This window comes from Mobula birostris, chromosome 3 (genome assembly GCF_030028105.1).
Source record: "Mobula birostris isolate sMobBir1 chromosome 3, sMobBir1.hap1, whole genome shotgun sequence".
Classification (NCBI taxonomy): Eukaryota; Metazoa; Chordata; class Chondrichthyes; order Myliobatiformes; family Myliobatidae; genus Mobula; species Mobula birostris.
The window spans coordinates 231,281,262-231,297,064 of record NC_092372.1 but is presented as its reverse complement, the minus strand read 5'-3'; the positions used below and the strand labels follow the sequence as shown (position 1 = coordinate 231,297,064).

General features: G+C 48.1%; 1 protein-coding gene across 1 annotated transcript in view; it reads left to right on the top strand.

Moving 5' to 3' along the window:
- scrib (scribble planar cell polarity protein) overlaps positions 1-15,803 on the top strand; it is a 353,260-nt gene that overhangs the window by 222,061 nt on the left and 115,396 nt on the right. The window contains 4 exon segments of the mRNA XM_072254338.1: positions 4,942-5,058; positions 6,822-7,013; positions 11,101-11,220; positions 12,770-12,826. Coding sequence (XP_072110439.1) covers positions 4,942-5,058; positions 6,822-7,013; positions 11,101-11,220; positions 12,770-12,826 — 486 coding nt within the window.

Sequence of the window (15,803 nt, the reverse complement as noted above, 5' to 3'; positions counted from 1 at the left end):
AGGCTGTTTGACCAGACTCGCCCCCATCCCAGACAGTTCCCACAAACTACAGTCTAAACTTCAAGGGTTCTTCATTTCATGTTCTCAATATTTATTGCTTATTTATTTATTTATTTATTTATTAGAACATAAAAATTTACAGCACGTTACAGGTCCTTCGGCCCACAATGTTGTGCTGACCATGTTACCTACGCTAGAGACTGCCTAGAATTTCCCTAGCGCATAGCCCTCTTTTTTTCTAAGTTCCATGTAGGTAAGAGGCTCTTAAAAGACCCTATTTTATCCGTTTTCTCCGCTGCTGCCAGTAGTGCATTCCACGCACCCACCACTCTCTGTGTGAAAAACTTACCCCTGACATCCCCTAGGTACCTATTTCCAAGTACCTTAAAACTATGCCCCCTCGTGTTAGCCACTTCACCCTGGGAAAAAACCTCTGGATATCCACATGATCAATGCCCCTCATCATCTTATACACCTCTATCAGGTCACCTCTCATCCTCTGTCGCTCCAAGGAGAAAAGGCCGAGTTCCCTCAATCTATTCTCATAAGGTACGCCCTCCAATCCAGGCAACATCCTTGTAAGTCTCCTCTGTACTCTCTCTATAGTATCCACATCCCTCTTGTAGTGAGGTGACCAGAACTGAACACAGTACTTCCAAGTGGGGTCTGACCAGGGTCCGATATAGCTGTAACATTACCTCATGGCTTTTGAACTCAATCCCATAGTTGATGAATGCCAATGCACCATACGCCTTCTTAACAACACAAAGCAGCAACTTTGAAAGTCCTATTGACACAGACCCCAAGATCTCTCAGATCCTCTACACTGCCAAGAGTCCTAACATTTAGATTGTATTCTCTCTTCAAATTGGACCTACCAGAATGAACCACTTCACACTTATCTGGGTTGAAGTCCATCTACCACTTCTCTGCCCAGTTCTGCATCCTATTGATGTACTGCTGTAACCTCTGACAACCATCCAGATTATCCACAACACCCCCATCATTTGTGTCATCAGCCCATCTGTCAACATCTAACCCATCCCTCACTTCATCATCTAGGTCATTTATAAAAATCACAAAAAGGAGGGGTCGCAGAACAGATCCCTGCAGAACATCACTGGTCACCATCCTCCGTGCAGAATACAAACCATCTACAACCACCCTTTGCCTTCTGTAGGCAAGCCAATTCAGGATCTACAAAACAAGGTCTCCTTGGATCCCGTGCCTCCTTACTTTCTGAAGGAGCCTTGCATGGGGAACCTTATCAAATGCCTTACTGAAATCCGTATACACTACATCCACTGCTCTACCTTCATCAATGTGTTTTGTTACATCCTCAATTCAATCAGGCTCGTAAGGCACGACCTGCCCTTGACAAAGCCATGCTGACTATCCCTAATCAAATTATGTCTGTCCAAATGCCTATAAATCCTGCCTTTCAGGATCTTCTCCAAAAACTTGCCCACCACTGAAGTCAGATTCACTGGCCTATAATTTCCTGGGTTACCTTTGCTCCTTTTCTTGAAGAACAGAAGAACATTTGCACCCCTCCAATGCCCCGGTATTTCTCCCATCCCTGTTGGTAACGCAAAGATCATTGCAAGAGACTCAACAATCTCCTCCCTCGCTTCCCACAGTAGTCTGGGGTACATCTCATCCAGTCCCGGTGACATCTAACTTAATGCTTTTCAAAAGCTCCAGCACACCCTCTTTCTTAATGTCTATATGCTGAACTGTTTCAGTCCACTGTAAGTCATCCCCACAATTACCAAGGTCCTTTTTCCCTGGTGAATACTGAAGCAAAGTATTCATTAAGTACCTCCGCTACCTCCTCCAACTCCATGCACAAGTTTCCACTATCGCACCTGATTGGTCCTATTCTCACGTGACTTATCCTCTTGTCTTTCACATACTTGTAGAATGCCTTGGGGTTTTCCTTAATCTTGCTCACCAAGGCCTTCTCTGGCCCCTTCTAGCTTTCCTAATTCCATTCTTAAGCTCTTTCCGAGCAGCCTTGTAACTTTCTAGAGCTCAAACAGTACCTGGTTTCTTGAAGCTTTCGTAAGCTTTTCTTCTTAACTAGATTTTCAACATCCTTTGTGCACCATGGTTCTTTAACTCTACCACCCTTCCCCTGCCTCAACGGAACATGCCTATGCAAAACTCCATGCAAACGTTCCCTGATCATTTGCCACATTTCTGCTGTGCATTTCCCTGAGAACATCTGTTCCCAATTTTCTGCTTAATAGCATCATATTTCCTCCTATCCCAATTAAATGTTTTCCCAAATTGTCTGTTCCTATTCCTCTCCAGCACTACTGTAAGGAGGTAGAGTTGTGGTCACTACCTCCAAAATGCTCTCCCACTGAGAGATCTGACACCTGACCAGGTTCATTTCCCAATACCAGATCAAGTACAGCCTCTCCTCTTGTAGGCTTATCTACATATTGCATCAGGAAACCTTTCTGAACCCACCGAACAAACTCCACACCATCTAATCCCCTTGTGCTGAGGAGATGCCAATCAATATTAGGAAAGTTAAAATCTCCCATCACAACAACCCTATTATTATTGCAGCTTTCCAGAATCTCCCTCCCTATCTGCTCCTCGATATCCCTGTTACTATTGGGGGATCTATAAAAACACCCAGTAGAGTAATTGCCCCTTTCCTCTTTCTGACTTCCACCCACACTGACTCAGTAGACCATCCCTCCATGACTTTGTCCTTTTCTGCAGCCGTAACACTATCCCTGATTAGCAATACCACGCCCCCACCTTTTTTTTGCCTTCCTCTGTTCTTTTTGAAACATCTAAAGCTTGGCACACTCAGCAACCATTCCTGCTCCTGAGACATCCAGGTCTCTGTAATGACAATGTCCCCATGGTGTATCAGCACAGTCCACTGTCTTTTGAAGAGCGTTTCTCTGTCCTGTTGGGTGTGGGCTTTCACCGATTCTATTGTGTTTCTTGGATTTAGTGAGCATGCCCACAAGAAAGCGATCCTCAGTGTTGTTTATAGTGATATAGCTGTACTGTGATAATAAATTTACTTTCAACTTTGAGAGGTGAGACAGAGTCCATGGAGGGAAGGCTGCTATCTGAGTCCACAACTATCTGCACTTTCTTGTGGCTATCGGCATAAAGTGGACAGGGTGGAAAGTCATGCCTTTGGACTCTGGGGGAGTGGTGGTGCTGCACAAACTGTGGTTTACGAGGCTGGGAGGAGGGACAAGCTGTGGGTGGAGAGGCACGGTGTGTGTGTGTGTGTGTGTGTGTGTGTGTGTGTGTGTGTGTGTGTTGTGTGTGAGAGAGAGAGAACAGTTGGGAGAAGGATTGGGTCACTGAGTGGGATTGGTTACCAGGAGCAGAGAGCTGGTGGGGATGGGCTGTCACAGGTTTAGCTCTGCGAAGAAGCGGTGCTGATGCTGTGTGTGTGGGGGATTCATGTGTGTGTAGGGGTGGGGTTACAGGCCGTCTCCTGTGTCACACTGCAGGGGAAGGGTTCCTGATGGTCTGAGTGTAGGGGTGGGGGTATAACCATATAACAATTACAGCATGGAAACAGGCCATCTCGGCCCTTCTAGTCCGTGCCGAACTCTTACCCTATCCTATTCCAACCAACCTGCACTCAGCCCATAACCCTCCATTCCTTTCCTGTCCATATATCTATCCAATTTAACTTTAAACGACAACATAGAACCTGCCTCAACCACTTCTGCTGGAAGCTCATTCCACACAGCTACCACTCTCTGAGTAAAGAAGTTCCCCCTCATGTTACCCCTAAACTTTTATCCTCTAATCCTCAACCCATGCCCTCTTGTTTGAATCTTCCCCACTTTCAATGGAAAAAGTCTAACCACGTCAACTCTATCAATCCCCCTCATAATTTTGAACACCTCTATCAAGTCTCCCCTCAACCTTCTACGCTCCAAAGAATAAAGACCTAACTTGTTCAACCTTTCTCTGTAACTTAGGAGATGAAACCCAGGCAATATTTTAGTAAACCTCCTTTGTACTCTCTCAATTTTATTGACATCTTTCCTATAATTCGGTGACCAGAACTGTACATAATACTCCAGATTTGGCCTTACCAATGCCTTATACAAATTCAGCATTACATCCCAACTCCTATACTCAATGCTCTGATCTATAAAGGCCAGCAAACCAAAAGCTTCACCACCCTATCCACATGAGATTCCACCTTCAGGGAACTATGCACCATTATTCCTAGATCCCTCTGTTCTACTGCATTCTTCAATGCCCTACCATTTACCATGTATGTCCTATTTTGATTAGTTCTACCAAAATGTAGCACCTTACATTTATCGGCATTAAACTCCATCTGCTATCTCTTAGCCCACTCTTCTAACAGTCCTAAATCTCTCTGCAAGTTTTGAAAACCTACCTCATTATCCACAACACCACCTATCTTAGTATCATCTGCATACTTACTCATCCAATTTACCACCCCATCATCCAGATCATTAATAAATATGACAAACAACATTGGACCCAGTACAGATCCCTGAGGCACACTGCTACACACCGTCTTCCAATCTGACACGCAGTTATCCACCACTACTCTCTGCCGTCTCCCATCTAGCCACTGCTGAATCCATTTTACTACTTCCATGTTAATGCCTAACGATTGAACCTTCCTAACTAACCTTCCGTGTGGAACCTTGTCAAAGGCCTTACTGAAGTCTATATAGACAACATCCACCGTTTTACCCTCGTTAACTTTCTTAGTAACCTTATCAAAAAATTCAATAAGATTTGTCAAACATGACTTTTCAGGGTACAGGCCGTCTCCTGTGTCACACTGCAGGGGAAGGGGTCCTGATGGTCTGAGTGTAGGGGTGGGGGTACAGGCCGTCTCCTGTGTCACACTCCAGGGGAAGGGTTCCTGATGGTCTGAGTGCTGACTCTGATTCGCAGGAGATCCGGATTGAGAAACTCCCAGGGGAGAAGCTGGGAATCAGTGTGCGTGGGGGAGCGAAAGGACACCCTGGCAATCCGTTCGATGCCACCGATGAGGGTATCTTCATTTCCAAGGTATGTACAGTACGGACCGGACCAGCACGTGGGGTATCAGGGTATTAGTGCTGATGACTGTCGGCACTGGACCTGGGATCCGTGGGGTGGGGTGGGGTGGTGTTTGGGAGCCCAGGGGACTATCTCACCTTCACCCCTACCCACACCCTTCCTGCCCACCTCCCAATGCCTGCTCTGTCTCCCTTCCCCTCATACCTTTGTTCTGACCCTTGCCTTGACCCCAATGCTGACCCTCCCCTGAACCTGACCCTTGTCCTAACCTTTACACTTGTGCTGACTCCTATGCTGACTGTTTTCCTGACTGCTCCTCCAGAGCTGGCCTTACCCTAACGCTGTCTCTGACTGTGTCCCTGACTCCGATGCTGATCCCAATGCTGACGGTTTCTCTGACCGTGTCCCTGACTCCGATGCTGATCCCAATGCTGACGGTTTCTCTGACCGTGTCCCTGACTCCGATGCTAATCCCAATGCTGACGGTTTCCCTAACCCTGTCTCTGACCGTGTCCCTGACTCCGATGCTTGTCCCAATGCTGACGGTTGCCCTAACCCTGTCTCTGACCGTGTCCCTGACTCTGATGCTGGTCCCAATGCTGACAGTTTCCCTAACCCTGTCTCTGATCCTTTCCCTGACTCCGATGCTGATCCCAATGCTGACGGTTTCCCTAACCCTGTCTCTGACCGTGTCCCTGACTCCGATGCTGATCCCAATGCTGACGGTTTCCCTAACCCTGTCTCTGACCGTGTCCATGACTCCGATGCTGGTCCCAATGCTGACGGTTTCCCTAACCCTGTCTCTGACCGTGTCCCTGACTCCGATGCTGATCCCAATGCTGACGGTTTCCCTAACCCTGTCTCTGACGGTGTCCATGACTCCGATGCTGATCCCAATGCTGACGGTTTCCCTAACCCTGTCTCTGACCGTGTCCCTGACTCCGATGCTGGTCCCAATGCTGACGGTTTCCCTAACCCTGTCTCTGACCGTGTCCCTGACTCCGATGCTGGTCCCAACGCTGACGGTTTCCCTAACCCTGTCTCTGACCGTGTCCCTGACTCCGATGCTGATCCCAATGCTGACGGTTTCCCTAACCCTGTCTCTGACCGTGTCCATGACTCCGATGCTGGTCCCAATGCTGACGGTTTCCCTAACCCTGTCTCTGACCGTGTCCCTGACTCCGATGCTGATCCCAATGCTGACGGTTTCCCTAACCCTGTCTCTGACGGTGTCCATGACTCCGATGCTGGTCCCAATGCTGACGGTTTCCCTAACCCGTCTCTGACCGTGTCCCTGACTCTGATGCTGATCCCAATGCTGACGGTTTCCCTAACCCTGTCTCTGACCGTGTCCCTGACTCCGATGCTGATCCCAATGCTGACGGTTTCCCTAACCCTGTCTCTGACCGTGTCCCTGACTCCGATGCTGATCCCAATGCTGACACCCTGTCTCTGACCGTGTCCCTGACTCTGATGCTGATCCCAATGCTGACGGTTTCCCTAACCCTGTCTCTGACCGTGTCCCTGACTCCGATGCTGATCCCAATGCTGACACCCTGTCTCTGACCGTGTCCCTGACTCCGATGCTGATCCCAATGCTGACACCCTGTCTCTGACCGTGTCCCTGACTCCGATGCTGATCCCAATGCTGACGGTTTCCCTAACCCCGTCTCTGACCGTGTCCCTGACTCCGATGCTGATCCCAATGCTGACGGTTTCCCTAACCCTGTCTCTGAGCCTCTACCTGACCCTGTTCATCCGTTATGCCCCAGGTGAGTGCAAGCGGAGCAGCAGGGCGTGATGGGAGGTTGCGGCCAGGGCTGCGCATTCTGGAAGTGAACAACCAGAGCCTTCTGGGGACCACCCATAGTGAGGCCGTCCGCATCCTGAGAGGTGTAGGCGACACCCTCACTGTCCTGGTGTGTGACGGCTTCGACCCCAGCACTGCCCCCACTCTCGCCGAGGTAAGGGACAGTGCGGAGGTGGGAGGGGAGTCTTCGATGAATGCTGGAGCGTATGGGGGTGGTGGGGGTCTTAGGGTTGTGGCTGGGCTGACGGGTGAGTGTAGGGGTTTTACTGATGGGGGTTGGGGGAGTAGTGGGGTTGTTAATGTGGTGGGGGGGGTTGAGCATAGGGATTTACCGGTGGGTGTGATAGGGTTTTGGGATTTTCCGGTGGGTGTGTTCAGGTTTTGGACAGGGGTGAGTGTAGGGATTTACCGGTGGGGATTGGGGGAATGGTTGGAGGTTTTAGCGGTTTGGACAGGTGAGGGTAGGGATTTACCGGTGGGTGTGATAGGGTTTTGGGATTTTCTGGTGGGTGTGTTCAGGTTTTGGACAGGGCTGAGTGTAGGGATTTACCGGTGGGGATTGGGGGAATGGTTGGAGGTTTTAGCAGTTTGGACGGGTGAGGGCAGGGATTTACCGGTGGGGATTGGGGGAATGGTTGGAGGTTTTAGCGGTTTGGACGGGTGAGGGCAGGGATTTACCGGTGGGGATTGGGGGGTGGTGGGGCTGTTAGGGTTTTGGACAGGGGATCGGGCTGAGTGTTGAGGCTGAGGCGATAGTTGAGGGTTACAGGGAGTGGTTAGGAGGGGGTGAGTGTTGGGACTGATGGGATAGTAGAGGGTTACAGGGAGTGGTTTGGAGGTTTGTGTGTGTTTGGGGCGGATGCTGAGATTGTGTGTTCCTGAGCGGCAGTCAGAGGCATACCCAGGTCCGGAGTTGTCTGGAGAGAGACAGACCTGTACAGCACAGAATTAGGCCTTTCAGCCTGTCTTGTCCATGCAGACCCTCATGCCTCTCCACACTGGTCGTATTTGCCTTCATTTGCTTATGTCCTTTTATCACCTTCCCTGTCATCTACCTGTCCAAGTGTATTTCTGTCATTGTCGTTGCCTGCACTTCCTCTACTCTTTAGGCTACTCATTCCATGTACATATCACCCTGTGGAAACGCCCCTCAGATCCCCTTTGAAGCTCTCTCCTTTCACCTTAACCCTCTGACTTCCAGTTTTAGGCTCCTCTACCTTGTGGACAAATCTGTGACTGTCCACCCTACGAATGCCTCTATAATGTTATTAAACTCCAGCAGGTCACCTCTCAGCACTCTTTCCATCAGGGAGAAGTCCCAGGCTGTCCAATCTCTCCATACAGCTACAGCCTCAAGTCCTGGCCACGGCGGGTGCCACAGTAGGTTGTGGTTAGCACAATACTGTTACAGCCCGTGTCCTCAGAGTTTGGAGTTCAGTTCTGCTGTACTCAGTAAGCACGTCTGTATGCTTTTCCACTGTTGGAGTGGATTTCTTCACACAACCCAAAGACGTACCAGTTGGTAGATTAATTGGTCACTGTAAATTGGCCTGGGTTAAGTCAGTGCGTTGCTGGGTGGTGCAGCTTGACGGGGTGGTTCCGTGTGGTATCTCAAAATAAAATTAACGTAAATCAAACAACCCAGTGAACCTCTTCTGCACCCCACTACCACCAGCAACATACATTACACAGTTTAAACATCCCAGGGCTGACTGATATCCCCCTGTACCCATAAGATGCCTTTGTCCCAAGAAAATGTTCACTCTCCTCTGTAAGACAAAGTTCCCCACTGTGCGGAGCTTTCTCTCTTGCCTATACAGGACCAGGCTGACTACTGGGCCACAGACAGCCAACAGGTCAATCGACCCGGCCTCTGCTTTCCCCACATGACATAAGCCATAAAGCTGGAGCAGAATTAGGACATTTGGCCCATCGAGCCATTCCATCATGGCTAATTTATTATCCCTCTCTTCATTTTCCTGCCTTTTCCCTGTAATCTGTGATGCCCTGACTAATGAAGGACCTATCAACGCCCACTTTAAATATACTGAATGACCTGGCCTCCACAGCTGCCTGTGACAAAGAATTTCACAGATTCACCTCTCTGGCTGAAGAAATTCCTCCTCAATTCCATTCTAAATGCACATCTCCCTATTCTGAGGCTATGTCCTTGATCTTGTACTCCCTCATCATAGGAAATATCCTCTCCACATTCACTCTGTCGAGGTCTTTCAACATTCGCTAGGTTTCAATGAGATCGTCCGTCATTCTTTGGAATTCCAGTGAGTACAGGCTCCTCATATGACAAGCCTTTCAACCCCAGAGTCATTTAGTGAATCTCCTTTGAACCCTCTCCACTCTTCTCACTTCCTTTGTTAGATAAGGGGCTCAAAACGCTTATAATACTCCACGCGAGGCCTCACTAGTGTCTTATAAAGCTTCAACAGTACATCCTTGCTCTTATATTCTTGTCCTCTCAAAATGAATACTTTCCTTACCACTGTCTCAACCTGCAAGATAACCATGAGGGAATCCTGCACAAGGACTCACAAATCCCTTTACGTCTCTGATTTTTGAATTCTCTCCTGTTTAGGCAACAGTCTTCTTTTAAAGTGCAGGACCATACACTTCCCTAAACTGTACTCCATCTGCCACTGCTTTGCCCATTCTCCCAATCTGTCTGAGGCCTTCTGTAGATTTCCTGCTTCCTCGAAGCTACCTGCCCCTCCGCCTATCGTTCACAAGCTTGGCCATAAAGCCATGAATTCCTTCATCAAAATCATTGACATATAGTGTGAAAAGAAATGCTACCAACACTGACCCCTGTGGAATACTACTAGTCACTGGCAGCCCAACAGAAAAGGACTCCTCTATTCCCACTCTGCCTCTTTGCAGTTAGCCAATCTTCAGACCATACTTGTATCTTTCCTGTACTATCATGTGCACTTATCTTGGTAAGCAGCCTCATTTGTGACACCTTGTCAAAGGTCATCTGAAAATCTATTCAGGAGCAGGCGCTGATTTTCCTTTGTCCATCCTGCCTTCGATTTCCTCAGAGAATTCCAACAGGTTTGTTTAGAAAGATATCCCCTTAAGGAATCTGTGCCGACTTTTGGCTACTTTATCATGTGCCTTCAAATACTTTGAAACCTCATCCTTAATAATGAGCTCCAACATATTCCCAACCACTGAGGTCAGACTAAATTGCTTATAATTTCCTTCCTTTTGCCTCTCTCTCTTTCTTGAAGAGTCGTGTGACACTTGCAATATTCTGGTACTTTCGAACCATTTCAAAATCTAGTGGTCCTTGAAAAATCAGAATAATGCCTCCGCAGTCTCTTCAACTACTTCTTTTAGAACATTGGGGTGTAGTCCGTCTGGTCCAGGTGATTTATCTACATTCAGACTTTTCAGCTTTTCAGACTTTTCACTGTCTCTTTAGTAATAACAACAACATTCACTTCTACTACCAGACACTCTTGAATATCTGGCATACTGCTAGTGTCTTCCATAGTGATGCAAAATACTAAGTTCCTGTGCCATCTCTTCGTTCGCCATTTCTACCTCTCCACTGCCACTGTCCAGCGGTTCAATATCCACCCTTACCTCCCTTTTACTCTCTATGTATTTGAAAAAAACTTCTGCTATCCTCTTTATATTATAAGCTAGCTTCCTTTCATAATTCATCTTCTCTCTCCTTATGGATTTTTTGTTGCCTTCTGTTGGTTTTCAGAAGCTTCCCAATCCTATAACTTACCACAATTTTTTTGTTTTTTATGCTGTCTTTGACTTCCCTTGTCAGCCATAGTTGCTTCATCCTCCTTTTAGAATACTTCTACATCTTTGGAATGTATCTGTCCTGCACCTGCCGAATTGCCTCCAGAGACTCCTGCCATCACTGTTCTGCCATCACCCTTGCTCGTGTCCCCTTCCAATCAACTTTGGCCAGCTCCTTTCTCCTGCCTCTGTAGCTTGTCTCCCACATCCTGGCTGCTATTTGGAGGCCTGTCTCCCATCAGCGTCGTTTTATCATTGCAGTTTCTTAACCCTATGAAGACTTGCATATCTTCCAAGCAAAGATTCTTCCTGTCCTAGGGATGAGATATTTGGAGTTTCTATCACTGTTTCTATGGTTCTGGGATGGTGTTGCTAGCCCCGTGCCCAACCCTTCTTTCCCAGCTGGGCCTGGAGCCACCTGTAGCACGGTTACCAGTATCTCTGTTGTCCTGATTGTCTTGCAGTCGTCCCCTGGCGTCATTGTGAACCCCTTTGCCTCTGGGATGGGTCGAAAGAACAGTATGGAGAGCATCTCATCCATCGATCGAGATATGAGCCCTGAAGAAGTGGATATTCTGCAGAAGGTAAGAGGTCACTGCAGCCGTCGCTCACTTGTGGGTGTTCAGGAGACATAACATAGAATATCACAGCACAATACAGGCTCTTCATCCTACTCGAAGATTAATCTAACTCATCCCTCCATTTTTCTATCATCCATCTGCCTATCTAAGAGTCTCTTAAATGCTCCTAGTGTCTCCCACCACCCTGGCAGCATGTTCCACACACCCACCAGTCTCTGTGTGAAAAAGCTTACCTCTGACCTCCCCCCTATACTTCACTCCAATCACCTTAAAATTATGTCCATCACATTCACCATTTGCACCTGGGACGAAGGTGTCTGGCTGTCCACTCGACCTACGCCTCTTACCTTGTATACCTCTACCAATTCACCTTTCATCGTCCTTCGCCTCAAAGAGGAAAGCCTTAGGTCTCTCAATCTAACTCCATAAGACTTGTCCTCTCGTCCAAGCAACGTCCTGATAAAACACTGCACCTAAAGCTTCCACATCCTTCCTTAAATGAGGCGACCAGAACTGAGCACGATATTCCAGGTGTGGTCTCACTAAGGTTTTATAGAGCTGCAACATTACCTCTTGGCTTCTGAACTGCATTTCTTTCACTCCATATATCCTACCTTGCTGCCCTAAATTCCAGAAACATAACAGGCAGTAACTACTAACTATCCTCTTTACACCTCCTCCCCTGAGCCCTATCATCTCTTTTTACCCCCTCATGCCCTCTTGTCTTCACCCACAGTCACCATCCTGTTCTCCCTCGCTTTTTTGATCCCTCTTCCATTTTCACTGTTCCGATACCACTCACTCGTGCTTCTTTACCCACGCCTGCCTCCTTGCTCTCCTTGCCATCCTGATCCATGTTCAGCTCACCGCCCCAATATACTTACTCAGGCCCCTTAACCACATGCCTCCCCATTCTCCCTGTCTCTCTTTCTCATCGCTACTCTGCTCTGACTCGCTATCCTGGTCTCTCTTCCCATTTCACTGTTTCGATACAGCTCACATGTCTCTTTACCAACACTTGCCAAACCCTCGCTCTCATTATTGTGGTCTCTCTCCTATCTCACTGCCCTGATGCTGCTTAAACAAGTCTTTTTACCAACACTCGCCTCCCCGTTCTCTCTCACTACCCTGATCCCTCTCCCATCTCACTCATCTGTTGCCACTCACGACACTCATCACCCTGCTGTCCCTCACTATCCCACTCTCCGTCCTGTCTCACTGTCCCAATACCACTCATGTCAGCCACAATACCCACACTTGCAACCTGCCCTCTCTCGCTCTGCTTGTCCCACTGCCCCTGTACCAGTCACATGTGTCTCTTTACCCACGCAAGCCTCCCCGTTCTCTCTGTCCGTCCCCCTCTCACTGCGTGATTCGGCTCACGCGTGTCTCTTTACCCACGCTAGCCTCCCCGTTCTCTCTGTCCGTCGCCCCCTCACTGCGTGATTCGGCTCACGCGTGTCTCTTTACCCACGCTAGCCTCCCCGTTCTCTCTGTCCGTCTCCCCCTCACAGCGTGATTCGGCTCACGCGTGTCTCTTGTTTCATTCCAGGAGATTGAAATGGTTCGGGAGTCGTCGCTCTGGGAACGAGAGGAGCTGGAGAAAGTGGTGAGAGGTTTGACTGAACTGTACTCTTTCCTCCAGACTCTGAAGGACGACTGGTCAGTTGGTCAGGATTGTGGGAAAAGAGAGGCAGGCTGAGGCCACTCGGCCCCATGAGCCTGGTCTGCCTTTCGGTATCATTGTAGCTGACCCTCTATCCAGTCTTTCCCTACACACCTTGGTGCCCAGAAGTACAGATGTATGCAGGTAGAAGGGATTTAGTTCCATTTCACACTGTATTTAGCACAGACGTTCCTGTGTTGTACTGTTGTAATCAATTCCTTCCCCCGACTTTGCTGATTCTAAACCTCAGCTTCTTCCGACTTTGGTCATCTGCTTGGATCTAATGCTCCCCTTCATTTCTTTCGAAGTCCACGCTCTGGACCAGAATAAGCGATTACCATACAGGCCCTTCAGCCCGGCAGCATCCCTGCCGACCGCATTGCCGGATGAGCCCGACCCATCAGTCTGCATTTGCCCTCTAAACCTCTCCAATCCATCCGCTTACATACAAAGTGCTTTAAAATGTTGCTCATCTGTCCACCTCAACCACTGTATCATTCAAAATACACCCCGTCCCCTGCATGTAAAAGCTACCCCAATGTCCCTTTTACATCTCTCACCTCTGATTTTAAACATATTCCCCCTCTTTTTAGTGCCCTTCCCTGGGAAAAAAATTGAGCTGATTTTACTTTGTATATGTCCCTCATGATCTTATATATCTCCATCGGGTCATCCCTCAATCTCCATTCCAGGGAATATATATCCTTGTCCAAGTAAGCTGTAACTTAGGTCCAAGTCCAGGCAATACCCTGGTACATCGTTTTGGCTGTTTCTAAACAAAGGTCAGTATGACATTTGAAAACATAAACATAGAAACACAGAAAATAGACCATTCGGCCCTTCGAACCTGCACTGCCATTCAGTATGATCATGGCTGATCATCCAACTCAGAACCCTGTACCTGCCTTCCCTCCATACCCCCTGATCCCTTTAGCCACAAGGGCCATATCTCACTCCCTCTTAAATATAGCCAATGAACTGGCCTCAACTGTTTCCTGTGGCAGAGAATTCCACAGATTCACCACTCTCTGTGTGAAGAAGTTTTTCCTAATCTCGGTCCTAAAAGGCTTCCCCTTTATCCTCAAACTGTGACCCCTCGTTCTGGACTTCCCCAATATCGGGAACAATCTTTCTGCATCTAGCCTGTCCAATCCCTTTAGGATTTTATACGTTTCAATAAGATCCCCCCTCAGTCTTCTAAATTCCAACCAGTATAAGCCTAGTCGATCCAGTCTTTCACCATATGAAAGTCCTGCCATCCCAGGAATGAATGTGGTGAACAGATTGATTCTGTTTTGTGCCGAAGGGCCTGTACTGTACTGCGGTGTTCTCTGTTCCAGTTCAGTTACATCTTTCCTATAAAAGGGTGACCAAAACGGAGTGTAGGTGGAGAGACTGTTTCTCACAGTGGGAGAGTCTGGGACCAGGGCCCACAGTCTCTGAGAACAAGGACGTCCCCTTAGAGACAGAATTTCTTTAGCCAGAGGGTGGTGAATCTGTGGAATCCTTTGCCACAGGCGGCTGTGGAGGCCGTCATCGAGTATACTTAAAGCAGAGGCTCACTGGTTCTTGATTAGTCAGGGTGTCAAAGGTTACAGGGAGGAGGCAGGAGAAGGTTTGAAAGGGATAATAAATCAGCCATGATAGAAAGGCAGAGCAGAATCGATGGGCTGAATGGCCTAATTCTGCTCCTGTCTTACTTCCCTTTGTATCTTAGACAATGGGGACACGGATCAGGTCCTTTGGCCCACTATCTTTGTGCTCACCAGCAGCTCAATTCCTCCTGCTTTCAGTCTCTGTCTTTGTGCATCCTGTCTGAAGCGCTGTATTTGCAGCTGTTTGATTCCTCAAAGTCAAAGCGGCACGTGCCTGAAGAATTCGGGCCCCTTCGAAATGCGGGAATGTGTCTGTTGGGAGCTAACAGCTGCTGCCGCTGAGGAGGGAATGCGGGTAGGAATCTCCCGACAGTTTCACAGAAATAGGGGCAGCAGCAAAGGGCCAGACTTAATCCCACCAGTTCAACACCTGTTCTACACTCCCCTCCCACCCCCACCAACCACAGGATTGTGGAATCTACCCTCACCCCTCAGCCTCCCCTAATAGCAGCAGAGGCTCTGCCCACTTATAACACACAGGACAAGCCTGAGGCAGGGCTCGGTACACACAGAAACGGTTCATGGTGCAAGCACAGCAGGCAATTTAAGTCTCTGCAAAGTAATTTCTCTTGAATTTAATAAAGGAGAGTTTTAAAAAAGATGTTTAAATGTGCTCAGTGGCCACTTTATTAGGTACACCTGTACGTCTGCATGTTAATGCAAATATCTTATCAGCCAATCATGTGGCAGCAACCCAGTGCAGAGATGGTCAAGCAGTTCAGTTGTTGTTCAGACCAAACATCAGAATGGGGAAGAAATGTGATCTGAGTGACTTTATTCACAGAATAAATTGGTGCTGGGTGGGATGGTTTCAGTATCACACAAACTGCTGATCTCTTGGGATTTTCATGCACGATAATTTCCGGAGATTACGAAGAATAGATCAAGAAACACAAGCATCCAGTGAATGGCAGTTCCATGGGTGAAATCGCCTCATTAATGAGAGAGATCAGAGGAGAATCATCAATACAAGAAATTCTGCAGATGCTGGAAATCCAAAGCAATGCAGATTGCTGGACGAACTCAGCAGGCAAGGCAGCATCCATGGAAAAGAGTAAATAGTTGACATTTCTTCAGGAATGAGAAGTAAGGGAGAAGATGTCAGACTAGAAAAGGGGGGGGGAGGAGAAGGAGACTGGCTGGAAGGTGATAGGTGAGGCCAGGTGGGTGGAAAAGGTCAAGGGTTGGAGAAGAAAGGATCTGATAGGAGAGAAAGGTGGAGAATGGGAGAAAGGGAAGGAAGAGGGGACACGTGGGGAAGTAAG